Genomic DNA, 13,912 nt, shown 5'->3' on the forward strand with positions numbered 1-13,912 from the left:
AAGGCACAAAATGAATTAAAAAGAATCAACAATCCTTATCCTGTAATAATTTATCATACCTCATAGCTCATCTGTAGTATCAGAGAATGCTTCTATTTAAAGCAGGTACTTTTCTGTCCTCTTAGGAGTTAGGAACAGAATTTATTCTCTAAAAGCTACCTAAAATCCTGAGTCATTCAAGATTTGAACACATCCAACTCAAGATAAAAGGATATGCTTGTCTACTGAGATTTGAACACATCCTGGAAATAAATGAGTAGTTCTGAGACATAAGTAATAATAGCACAACCAGCAACACAGATTTCTAGGGATATAATTTTTACCCTGGAGGCAAGGAGATAGACTAAATTTTCAAGATTCCTCCTTGCCCTGTTTGAAGAAGGATCAAGGATGCTTCAGAAAACAGTCCATGCTAATCCTTCCCTTTATCTGTATATGATCCTTGCAAGTGACTATGAATGATCAACTGTCACAAGATAATCTCACCCACCAATACAATCAGCCACAAGGCAGCATGGCTTTGTGTATCTCTCCTCCTCTTCTTATCTGCAAATCTCATCCTGTGAAACTCATCAACACGGTGAAATAAAAAAAAAAATCAGACTCCCTATAAATCTTCTTCTGAGAAAACAGTTCTTCAAAGGAAGTACATCTTGACTATGAGGAATTCTCCTTTACCAAATCTGCTTTAGGTTGTAAACCATATGGAGTATATTATTATTATTCAAACTAATCTTCAATAGCTTCAGAAGGCAATTCTAAAGTTTTAATGTTACCAGTGCACATGTTTTGAGCCAAGCTTTTCTTAGTAATTCCTGCTACACTGGTTCAAGGCAGCTAAAATTAGCTTTTAAGGCATAATTTCTAATCTGAATTCCAGTTTTTTTCCTATAAGTTCCTGGGCAACAAGATAGGGTTTGTAAGTCTTAGTAAATGACACTCAGCTCATCTGCTGTATCAGAGAGTGTTCCTATTTAAAGCAGGTGCTTTTCTGTCCTCTTAGGAGTTATGAACAGGATTTATTCTCTAACAAGCAAAAGCTACCTAAAATCCTCAGTCATTCAAGATTAGAACATTTCGAATTTTTTTTTCCACACAGAATACTTTTCAAATTTAAGAAGGCTGACTCTGAGAAAATAAAAACTAACAAGAACAAATACTCCTTGAAAACACTGGGTTATTTTCCAGATGATAAAAAAACCAAAAATACAAATGAACATTGGTGCTCAGATGAAATTCTACGAAAAAGAAAACCAGTCCCAATCCCTCCTTTTTTTCTAACCCTTATTAAACAAAAGACATCAACCTATGCCTCACTACCTTTGAAGAAGTCCAATATTCTGTAAGGCTGAGGTATACATAAACTCTCCAAGCATCCAGGGTCCTATATCCTGAGCCCAGATGTCTCAGTTATCTTGTGCTGCTATAACAGAAATACCATGAGTGGTTTATTCTCTCACAGTTTAGGAGGCTAGAAGTCCAAATTCAGGGCACCAGCTCCAAGGGAAGGCTCTCTCTCTGTCAGCCTGGGGAGGGGCGGGAGTTCCTTCTCATCAACCATACCCTGGTTTAGGAACTTCTCAGTGCAGGGACCCTGGGTCCAAAGGACACACTCCCCTTCTGGTTCTTCTTGCTTGGTGGTAATGAGGCCCCTCTCCTCACTGCTCGCTTCTCTTTTATATCTCAAAAGAGACTGACTCAGATATAACCTAATCCTCTAGATTGTGTCCTGTCTCAATAACATAGTTACTTCTAATCTTTCCTCATTAACATCATACATGTTAGGATTTACAACACATTGGATAATTATATCAGATGATTAAATGGAGGACAAGCACACAAGGCTGGGAATCATGGCCTAGTCAGGTTGACATACATTTTGGTGGGACATAATTCAATCCATAACACCAGTAAAGGGAAAAAGTGGTTGCAGGAAACTCATATTTCACTAGGAATTCACCCAACAAAAAGAAAATCTGTACAAACAATAAAAACCTTTGCTGGTAATTTTGTTCTTGGTTTTTTGTTGTTGTTGTAGTATAGCTTGTTAGTAAATAAGTAACACTCTATCATCAATCATCAATAAGCACTTACTTAGCACACTCAGTGGGTAAAACACTACAGAAGTTTAAATGTGGGGAGGGAAAAACTGAATATAACCAGATAAGAAATTGTAAGTCAGAAATTCAATCTAAAATCGAACAGTTTTTATATACAGCAACAAGCTCTCCTAATGAGAGAGAAAACTATTAGCAATTTCAAAAGTCAAACAAACTTTTGTACATAGGAATAAGAGAAGTACCGCCATAAAACACATGTATGATTTTACAAATCTAAAGGAAAGAAAACCACCATCACTGCTACATTTGCATCATATATCACGAAAGTAGGAAAATACTATAATCCAACTTGACTATCAATGTAGTGCTCATTTTCTTCACTATATAAAGCCAATTACTCAAATGTAATAGTTAAAAAAAATTAAGAAAAATGTATTTGATAAAAGTAAAAATTTACTCAGAACAGAGTAAACACTATAATTATTGGAATTACATGTAAACATAAACCAAAATCAAACCAAACCCATTGCCATCGAGTCAATTCCGACTACAGTGACCCTTATAGGACAGGGTTTAACTACTCCATAGGGTTTCCAAGGCTGTAATCTTTCTGGAAGCAGACTGCCACACCTTTTTCCTGTGGAATGGCTGGTGGGTTCAAACTGCTGACCTTTTGGTTAGCTGCCGAGTGCTTAACCACTGTGCCACCAGGGCTCCTTCACGTAAACATACTACTTTTAAAATTTAGTATATTCAGCTGTAAGAATCAATGAATAAGAAATAAAACTGAAATCCAAATTAGAGATATTTTTAACATATTTAAAAACAACAATTTCTAATTCCCCAATCCATATACAAAAGTCAGAAGTCTACATAATGCAGAAAATGTTTTAAGATTTTCCTATGCTTCTTCTTCATACTCAAAACATACACAGTGAGAAAGGTTTCATGAATTCAAGGTTTTCAAAAATAAACACGTGCAACTTAATTTAAAAGTTCTCAAGGCTGAATTTACCGTCTTGTGACCATTCTGGCAGGCCACATGCAGCGCTGTCTGCCCCATCGCATCCTCCACGTCGACATCACTGACGTGCTGCACAAGGTCGTGAAGTAGTTCTGTCCGCCCATTCACAGCCAACCAGTGTATCTGTGCAGCCATTTGGTTACTTAACATTTGTGCAAGAGTGTTTCACATAAAAGCAGCAGATAAATATTGCTATTAATTATGTCTCAATTGTGAACATGATATACAAACTAAAGATATTCTAAGCCCATATACTTTCTTCCTATGTTTTCATTCTGGGAAAATATGCACAAAAAATAGGTTAATACTACCATGTATTCAATAAATCAAGCACATCATACATAGTTCAAACTAGTTAAGTATCTTAGACTTAGGATCACCAAATGTTTTACCACTTAGATGATCCTGAACTCTATATACAGCTCGTCACTACAGAAAGAATGCTGTATACTTTTCTCTCCCCAGAAGCAAGCATAAATTAAAAAGTAATTAACATAATAGGAGTCATATTCTTTGCTTCCTGCTTTTTACAAGTAACACATGTAACTTACATAAATAATATATAAACCCATTGCTGTTGAGTCAATTCCGACTCCTAGCGACCCTACAGGGCAGAGTAGAACTGCCCCATAGGATTTCCAGAAGGGCAGCTGGTGGATCTGAACTGCTGACCTTTTAGATAGCAGCTGAACACCTATTTAAAAAAAACGCGTTGCCGTCAAGTCAATTCCGACTCATAGTGACCCTACAGGACAGAGGAGAACTGCCCCATACAGTTTCCAAGGAGCACCTGGTGGAGTCAAATTGCCAACCTTTTGGTTAGCAGCCATAGCTTGTAAACACTAGGCCACCACAGTTTCCAAAATGCCTATAGAGGGAGGATAAAAAAAAATATGAAACACCTGTAATCCTACCACTCAAAGATAATCAACATTAAAACTTTGGACTACACTATTTTTCACTTGATGGTTTTTTTCCTTTAAAAGCTATATCATGAAATACACTCTGTGTGTGTGTGTGTGTTGTGTGCGTGTGTGTGTACGACTTTTGTTTAAAATAGCAGGTTAAACACATGCACTAATTTCTACTTCTTCCCCAAACCCCAGTGAAACTAAAGAGTACTTTTTCTTAAAAGACAAACATATGAAGACAAAGAAAAGGAGTGAAGAGCAACATATTTTGGAAGCGAGAAAGCAGGAAGTACCTGAATTATGAGAATAAAAAGCTGAATCTTAAACCAGCAGTAGAGAAAGCCAAGAAAACAAGGTGATTCAAATTACAGAACTCTGCAAGGCTCAAAAATTGGTAGCACCACGCACCCTTTAAAGTTAGGGTAACGGTGGGACTAAAAACAGGAGGGACAGCTGAAAGTTTTTTAATAAGGCTGATATTCTCAGGTCCCACCCCTTTCCAACTCTGCAACCCCAGTGACTTCTCGTCCCCACCTCTGACAGAAGACAAGAAGCTTGAAAACCAAGTGTCTCTAGATGGGAGCCACAAGGAGCAGCGAAGTAACAGTACCACATTGAAAAAGTGAGATTAAGTGCTGACTATTGACATCCCCAAACCTTCTGCATTATCCAGCATCCAGAATGCTAACATCTTCTTGACATTTAGAAGGGCTTTCTCTAAGGATTTTGACCAGCTCAACAGCAAATGACCAAAGAAAGTGACAACGGGAAAGATCCTAAAGGAAAATGCCCTAGCAGATCACCAAACACTAGCTCACAGAAAACAAACTTCCACTCATGCAGAAACAACTTCCAAGTAGCCTTTTGTTTTTCCACCAGACATCTGACAAATGCAACTAATTTAAAAGACAAAATACAATACAAACAAAAAGGCAAAAAATAGGGGGAAAAAAACAGAATCCATAAATATTGAGGAAAAAAGTTCAAAGAAAAAGCTATATTTAACCCTCTCAGAGAGATAAGATACTGATTCCATCCTTGAAACAAGAACAGGATGCTTTTAAAATTAAAAAAAGGCAGTGCAAAAAAGAATTCTTGGAAATACTGTGATTAAACCCAAGTTGATTCTGACTTACAGCAACCCTAGAGGACAGAGTAAAACTGCACCATACGGTTTCCAAGGAGCGACTGGTGGATTTGAACTGCTGACCTTTTGGTTAGTAGCTGAGTTCTTATTGTGGTTAGAGACATAAAAATTCAAAAGAAGATTTAGAACATAATGTTGAGGAAATCTCCCAAAAGCACAAGAAGACAAAGAAATGAAGAAACAAGAAAAAAAGTAAGAAAATTAAAGGCCTCGTCCAAGTGGTTCAATATTCAAAGAATAGGTGTTACAGAAGAAGAAAACAAAGGGGAAATCATCAAAGAAATAATTTATGAAAATTTTTCATGAGTTTCCAGGACATAAGTTTCCAAAAACCAAACCAACTGCCATTGAGTAGATTTCTGACTCATAGTGGCCCTAAAGGACAGAGCTGAACTGCCCCACAGGGTTTCCAAGGAGTGGCTGATAGACTCGAACTGCCGACGTTTGGGTTAGATGCCAAGTACTTAGCCATTGTGCCACCAGAGTTCCTCCAGGTTGGTAGTGCCCCATTGTTACCCAGCAAAATGGATAAAATAAACGTAAACCAAGACACATGATCAGGAAATGTAAGAACCTAAGGACAAAGTAAATCCTACATTTTCTAGAAAGAAAAAATAAAGTAGGTTTTATATAAAGAATCAAGAATCAAAATGGTACTGCTTCAAATCTGGAAGCTAGAAGACAACAAAGCAATGTTTTCAAAATCCTAAGGGAAAATTATTTCCAACCCAGAATTTTACTGCAAGCTAAATAATGAACTAAGCATACAGACATGGACTTAAAAAGCCATGTCATATTCAGACATGCAAGTTATCAACAAATTTACCTCCCATGTACTCTTTTCTCAAGAAATTAATGAAAGATATGGTCCAGCAAAGTGACAGGAGAGTTACCAGGACCGACAAACATGGGACTCATATAACCCAACCCATTGCCACTGAGTCAACTCCAATGCCTGGCGACCCTACCGGACAGAGTAGAACTGTCCCAAAGGGTTTCCAAGGAGCAATTGGTGGATTCTAACTGCTGACCTTTTGGTTAGCAGCCAAGCTCTTAACCATTACACCACCAGGGCCCATATAACCGAGAACCCAAAACTAGAGAAAGGCAAAAAGTATCTCCAGGAAGATTGTGAAGAGACATTCCAAACAACACTGTACAATAAGCCTAGGAAGCCAACCAATCCATCCTGCAGAGGACAGACTGCTCCAGAAGACACTTCTTTAAGACACAATCAGGAATATCAAAGGTACGGAACATCTATCAAGAGGATATTTACAAAGCTGAGGTAATGAATTACTGACAAGTACTTATGAAACTAAACAAATAAATAAAGCTGCAGTAAGGTAAGAAACAAAAATAAAGGCATACAGATCGAAAAAGAAATACAACTACCTTTATTTACAGGTGACGTGATTGTCTATGTAGAAAATCCCAGGGAATCTATAAAAAAGTGACTGAGTTTGGCAAGGTCACAGGGTAAATGAGTTCAGCAAGGTCCCAGGATGCAAGAGCAACACACAAAAACCAACTACATTTCTATATACTAATAATGAACACGCAGAAACAGAAACTTAAAATACAATACCATTTACAATTGCTCCAAAGAAAATGAAATACTTAGGTATACAATTAACAAAACATGTACAAATTCTGTATGCTGAAAATCATAAAATGCTAATGAAAGATATCAAAGATGTAAATCATCAATGGAAAGATACACTGAGTTTATGGATTATAAGACCCAATCAACGCAGGAAGATGTCAATTCCCCCCAAATTCACCTATAAGCTTATTAGAGGTTAAATTATTTCTTTTATGATTTCCACTCCTCTGTTTTCTCCTCCTGGAACTCCTTTTATTTGAATTCCAACCAAAATCCCAACAAGGTTTGTTTGTAGACATATACTAGCTTATTCTAAAATTATAAGGAAAGGCAAAGGAACCAGCATAGCCACAATAATCTTGACAAGAATGAAATTGGAAGAATTGTTCTACCTGATATTACAGCTTACTATATAACCTCAGTGTAGTACTGGTGATGAATGAAAGAGAATAGAAGAACCAGAAACAGGCCCACACAAATACACCCAAATAATTTTTGGGAAAGTAATGTAATGTGCAGCCTATTAAACAAAGACTGCCAGAGTAACTGAACATATATAAGCAAAGAACTTCAACCTAGGCCTCATATCTTATATAAATACTAACTCAAAATGAACCAGACTTAAGTGTGCAACTGTAACTTTTAGAAAAAAAAGATAAGAGAAAAATCTTCAGCACCTAGGGCTAGGCAGAGCTCTTAAACTTGATACCAAAAGCACAATCCTAGAAAGAAAAATTGATAAAGTGGCCTTGACCAAAATTAAAAACTTCCTCTCTGTGAAAGATCTGTTAAGAGGATGAAAAGACAAGCTATACACCAGGAGAAAATATATGTAAACCACCTATTTGAAAAAGGACTGGTGTCTAGAACATACAAAGAACTCCCACAACTCAACACTAAAAAAAGCAAACAATCTAATTAGAAAAAAGATAAAAGACATGAACAGATGTTTCACCAAAAAGATGTACAGATGACAAATATGCAAATAAAAAGACACTTAACATCAAGAAAAATGTGCATCAGGCTTGTATTCTTTCACCATATTTATTCAATCTGTATGCTAAGCAAGTCATCCAGGAAGCTGGACTATACAGAGAAGAACTGGGCATCAGGACTAGAGGAAGACTCACTAACAACCTGCAGTACACAGATGACACAACCTGGCTTGCTGAAAGTGAAGAGGACTTGAAATACTTGCTTGAATACGGATTACACCTCAACATAAAGACAATAAAAATCCTCACAACTGGACCAATAAGCAACATTATGATAAATGGAAAAAAGATTAAGGTTGTCAAAGATTTCATTTTACCTGGATCCACAATCAAAGCACACGGAATCAGCAGTCAAGAAATCAAACGACACACTGCATTGGGCAAATCTGCTGCAAAAGACTTCTTTAAAGTGTTCAAAAGCAAAGTTGTCACCTTGAAGACTAAGGTGCGCCTGACCCAAGCCATGGTGTTTTCAATCATCTCCATATGCATGTGAAAGCTGGACAATGGATACGGAAGACCAAAGGAGAACTAACGCATCTGAATTACAGTGCTGACAAAGAATACTGAATAAACCATGGACAGCCAGAAAAGTGAACAAATCTATTTCGGAAGAAGTAAAGCCAGAATCCTCATTAGAAGCGTGGATGGCAAGACTTCATCTCATATACTTTGGACATATTATCTGGAAGAACCAGTCCCTGGAAAAGGACATCATGCTTGGTAGAGTAGAGGGTCAGCGAAAAAGAGGAAGACCCTCAACGAGATGGATTGACACAGTGGCTCCAACAATGGACTCAAGCACAGAAACAATTGTGAGGACGGTACAGGACCGAGCAGTGTTTCATTCTGTTGTACACAGGGTCACTATGAATTGGAACTGACTCAACAGCACCTAACAACAACAACAACAAGAGATATCACTACACCCTTATTTATAATTTTCATAGGAAAAAAAATAATGACAACACCAAATGCTGGTGTGGATGCTGAAAAACAACATCACTGTTACACAGCTGGTGGGAATGTAAAATGGTACCATCATCCTGGAAAACAGTTAGGCAGTTTATTAATAAAAAAACTAAACAAGAAACTACCATACAACCCAGCAACTGCACTCCTAGGCATTTATTTATTCCAAAGAAATACTTATGTTCCAACAAAAGCCTGTACACTAATGTTTGTATTTGGAGCAGCTTTATTCATGATGGCCAAAAACTATAAACAACCCAGACATCCTTCAATAGCTGAATGGTTAAACAAACTGTGTTACTTCCACACCATGGAACACTAACTACTGAGCAATAAAAAGGAACGAACTACTGATATAGTAGGATGGCGCAGGACCAACCTAGATGAATCTCCAGGGAATACACTGAGTGAAAAAAAGTCAATCACAAAAGGTTACATACAGTATGATCCCACTTGTACAACATTTTTGAAATGACAAAATTTTAGAAATGGGAAACAGGATAGCGGTTACCAAGGATTAGGGGTGGAAGATGGAGGGAAAATGTGTGATGATTAAAGGTCAATGGCAGAGATATTTATGTTGTGGAAACTGTTCAGAATACTGTATACATGGATATATATGGATACATGGATACATAAGCCTACATAGATAATAAAACTGTACAGACCTTATCACACACATGCACAAAGCAAAAGTGTATACAAGTAAAACAGACAAAAGCTGAATAAAAAGGGTGGGTTGTATAATCCCAATAACCTGGTTGTGATATTATACTATGGTTCTGCAAAATGCCACCACTGGGGACACTGGTCAATGTGAACAAAACATTTCTATTATTTCTCACAATTGTATTAAATCTACAGTTTTCTCAAATTGTTGAAAAAGGTAATTATTAACTATAAAAAATAAACCTGTTATAAAAACCTGTTTATAGTGACCCTGTAGGACACAGTAGAACTGCCCCATAGGGTTTCCATGACTGTAATCTTTACAGAAGCAGACTGCCACATTTTTCTCCCATGGATCCACTGGTGGGTTTAAACCACTGACTTTTCAGTTAGTAGCTGAGAACTTAACCACTGCACCACCAGGGCTCCTTTATTATTAACTACAGGAAACATGGAAACCCTGGTGGTATAGTGGTCAAGTGCTATGGCTGCTAACCAAGAGTCAGCAGTTCGAATCCACCAGGCGCTCCTTGGAAACTCTATGGGGCAGTTCTACTCTGTCCTTTAGGGTCGCTATGAGTCGGAATCGACTCGACGGCAGTGGGTTCAGTCTGGTTTTTTGTTATAGGAAATATAAAATATTATGCAAAAAAGGAAAAGTACAGCAAACTAAAAAAAAAAAAAAACTACTTAATGATAAATAGTTTTTATATACTCGAAAAAGCGAAAACACTGAAAAATAACTAAAATTATAACAACAATAAGCAACAGCATGATAAACAGAGAAGATATTGAACTTGTCAAGGATTTCATGTTACTTGGATCCACAATCAATGCCCATGGAATCAGCAGTCAAAAAATCAAATGACATATTGTACTGGACAAGTCTTCTTGAAAATGTTAAAGACAAACATGTCACCTTGAGGATTAAGGAATGCCTGACCCAAGTCATGGTATTTTCAATCACCTCATATGTATGTGAAAGCTGGACAATAAATAAGGAAGATGGAAGAAGAACTGATGGCCTTGAATTACGGTGCTAGCAAATAATACTGAATACACCATGGGCTTCCAGAAGAATGAACAAATGTATCTTGGAAAAAGTACACCCACAGTGCTGATTAGTGAGACTTTGTCTCTCTTACTTCTGACATGTTATCAGGAGAGACTAGTCCCTGGAGAAGGACATCACGCCTGATAAAGTAAACGCTCGGTGAAAAAGAAAAGATTCTCTACAAGACGGACTGACACACTGGCTGCAACAATGGGCTCATACACAGCAACAACTGTGAGGATGGCACAGGACCAGGAAGTGTTTCATTCTGTTGCTCATGTGGCTGTTATGAGTAAGAGCTGACTCGGTGGCACCCAACAACAACAACATAATCGAAGAATGTGAGGAAAATGAGCTTGTAGTGCTGGGGTAAACGTGGGAGATGCTGAAAAGAAGACTAACAATCTCATCTTTCAGGATGATGCCGAAACTCAAAAAGTAGCAATATCAGCATGTTAGGTAGGCATGCCAAACCAAAACCTGTTGCCATCGTGTCCATTCCGACTCATGGTAACCCTACAGGACACAGTAGAACGGCCCCATAGGGTTCCCAAGGCCATAATCTTTATGGAAGCAGACTACCACAACTTTCTCCTGCAGAGTGGCTGGTGGATTTGAACCATCAAACTTTTGGTTAGTAGCCAAGTGCTTTAACCATTATGCCACCAGGGCTCCTTATTTAGGTATAACACCAAAACTAAACCCACTGCCGTCAAATTGATTCAGACTCACTGCAACCTTATAGAGCAGAGTAGAACTGTCCTACAGAGTTTCCAAGTAGCACCTGGTAGATTAGAACTGCTGACCTTTGGGTTAGCAAACACAGCTCTTAACCACTACGCCACCAGGGTTTCCTATTTGGGTAACCAAAAAAACAAACCCAGTGCCGTCGAGTCAATTCCAACTCATAGCAACCCTACAGGACAGAGTAGAACCACCCATAGAGTTTCCAAAGAGTGCCTGGCGGATTCGAACTGCCGACCCTTTGTTCACAGCCGTAGCACTTAACCACTACGCCACCAGGGTTTCCCCTATTTGGATACAGGGAGATAAAATTTTTAAACCCATTAAAATGGTTGAGAGGGATTGCCTAGGGAATGGGAAGTTTGAGGGTAGGGAAGGAAGGTCAACGAACTGTTCTCTATAGCAAGCCTTGTAGAATCATTTGACTCTCTAAACTATATGATGAATAATTTTGTTAAATACAAATATTATTTAGCACCCAATGTGGGTGAAGTACACACAACTTGACTGAAGTAAATGATGTCACTAAGAAGTACAAAATTGAAAAAGATGTTTTTGGTAAAGGATATGACAAACATAATTTGCAACACCAACAAAACCAAAAAGTGCATGTATAGTTACATATGTATATATGCGTTCATGTTTATGGATATGCATTATGTTTGTACGTATGTGTACACATACAGATATATCCATACGTAAGTTTATATACATGTATATGTGTGCATGCATGGATGCTTCTTAGATATGCTAAACAACTTGCATGATTGGTTTTCTGGATCTGAAGGCTTAGGACTATAGTCTTATGCGACAACTCAGGCAATTGGCATGATGCAGTGTCTGAGGTCTTAAAAGCTTGCAAGAGGCCATCTAAAATACAAGTACTGATCTCTACATGTCTGCGGCAAAAGAGAAAGAAGGAAACCAAAGACTCAGAGAAGAGATTAGTCTACAGGACTAATAGTCTATACGAACCACACTCTCACCCTCAGACCAGAAGAACTAGATGGTGCCTGACTATCACCACCAACTGTTCTGATCAGGGCCACAATAGATGGATCCTGAGAGAATAAGAGAAAAATGTGGAACAGAGCTCAGATTTTTAAAAAGTCCAGACTTACTGGACCAGTTGAGACTAGAGGACTCTCCGGGACTAATGCCCTGAGATACTCTTAAAACCTTAAACTGAAACTTTAGCTAAATAACAGATTGGCTCAAAAAATAAAGAACATCACCTGAGAACACTGCACTCCTTTAAGAAGTCATCTATATGAGACTAAATGGTCAACAATTACTCTAAAGCAAAGATGAGAAGGTAAGGGGGCAGGAAAACTAAATTACTGGGAACGGAACAACGAGAACAGAATTAATGAGAACGCTGACACTGTGGAAAATGTAACCAATGTCACTGAACAGTGTGTGTAGAAATTGTTAAAAGCGAATCAAATTTGCTTGTAAACTTTATCAAAAACACAATAAAAATTTTCTACCCCACCTCCCTTAAAATTCAGGAGTGAAGGAGGAGAATTAGCTGATGAAAACTTTTATGATTAAACAGAGTGTGTCAACATTGGACACCTTATCTTGCCTATACTAAATAGTGTCCTAAGGACAGGTCTATGCCATTTCCACGGTTTTATAACCCTCCACGGCACCTACCACATAACAAAGTGTCCTGTGGATCTTCAGAATTACAAAGTTGATGGTGTTGTATCATTAATATACTAACAAAATCTGAATTTTCACAGGAATTGTGGATTCTATATAATTACCTAACATACTGGCTCACAGAACAAGGAGTGTCAGTGACTTTCATTTCACATGATTGAGTTTATCTTCTTATAAGTCGTTCACAGAATAAATCAAGTCTTACCGGAGCTGTTTTTATATGCACCCACCCCCACAAAAAATTTTTTTAATCAAAAGCACTGGAAAACTGGCATGGGAAGTAAAATGATCAATGTTATTCTTTACTCACAAATTTAAACATCCAAAATCTACAAATTCTGTCACAGGAAGGTAAAATTTAATAAACTAAAACTTAAGATCTTCTGCCATACTTCAAACAATTTCTTACTAGTCACATAATTCTATTTTATATCTATCTCTAAAACAAATAATCCTCTATCAAATAATAACAATTTGGTTAAAATCTGGGGATCTCAATAATCCCTTAAGCAATATTCCACACCACCTCCCTATAAAATCTGTGTGTCAAAAATATATTACCTTAGTTTTGAAAAGTGGTATGACAAAATGGATGGAATTACTAGCTTAAGTAAGATATAACGAGTCTGACAGAATATAGGCCAAAATGTTAACAGTGATTATCTCTGGGTGCAGGAATACAGGTAATCATTGCCTTCGTGACCTTTTTTCCCCTTTCTGTCTAGTTATTATTTCCAATTTTTCTACAATGAAGATACTTAAAATATTTTAAAAGACATAATGAATAACAGTTCCCCTATAATGAACTCATCACACACCCTGACAGATGTGCTGCTAAAAAGACCCTTGAAAGTCAGAGACAAAAGAAAGGGAATAAGACTTAAAAAGAAATGAATAAACTTTAAACCTAAAATAAACTTAAAAAGAAAGAGAAGAAACTATAACATATCTTAATAAATGCAGCTAAAAATTGTATCTCGAACTGTTCTACATCTTAATTACTACAGAAGTAACCTGCAAGAACACTTGTACTATCCTTGGCACTACCTTCACCTTAAATAT

At 37.4% G+C, this 13,912-nt stretch overlaps 1 protein-coding gene across 13 annotated transcripts in view; it reads right to left on the bottom strand.

Annotated features, from left to right (window-relative positions):
* HACE1 (HECT domain and ankyrin repeat containing E3 ubiquitin protein ligase 1) overlaps window positions 1-13,912 on the bottom strand; it is a 111,885-nt gene that overhangs the window by 73,940 nt on the left and 24,033 nt on the right. For 9 of the 13 annotated variants that reach the window (XM_003404321.4, XM_023543312.2, XM_023543304.2 and 6 more), the window contains one exon: window positions 3,076-3,207. The exons of 3 other annotated variants lie outside the window; for them this stretch is intronic. In XM_003404321.4, the coding sequence (XP_003404369.1) occupies window positions 3,076-3,207 (132 nt within the window). Of the gene's footprint in view, window positions 1-3,075; window positions 3,208-3,756; window positions 10,002-13,912 lie in introns of those variants that run through there. One more of the 13 variants, XM_064289264.1, reaches the window with a different exon arrangement.

This window comes from Loxodonta africana, chromosome 1 (genome assembly GCF_030014295.1).
Source record: "Loxodonta africana isolate mLoxAfr1 chromosome 1, mLoxAfr1.hap2, whole genome shotgun sequence".
NCBI lineage: Eukaryota > Metazoa > Chordata > Mammalia > Proboscidea > Elephantidae > Loxodonta > Loxodonta africana.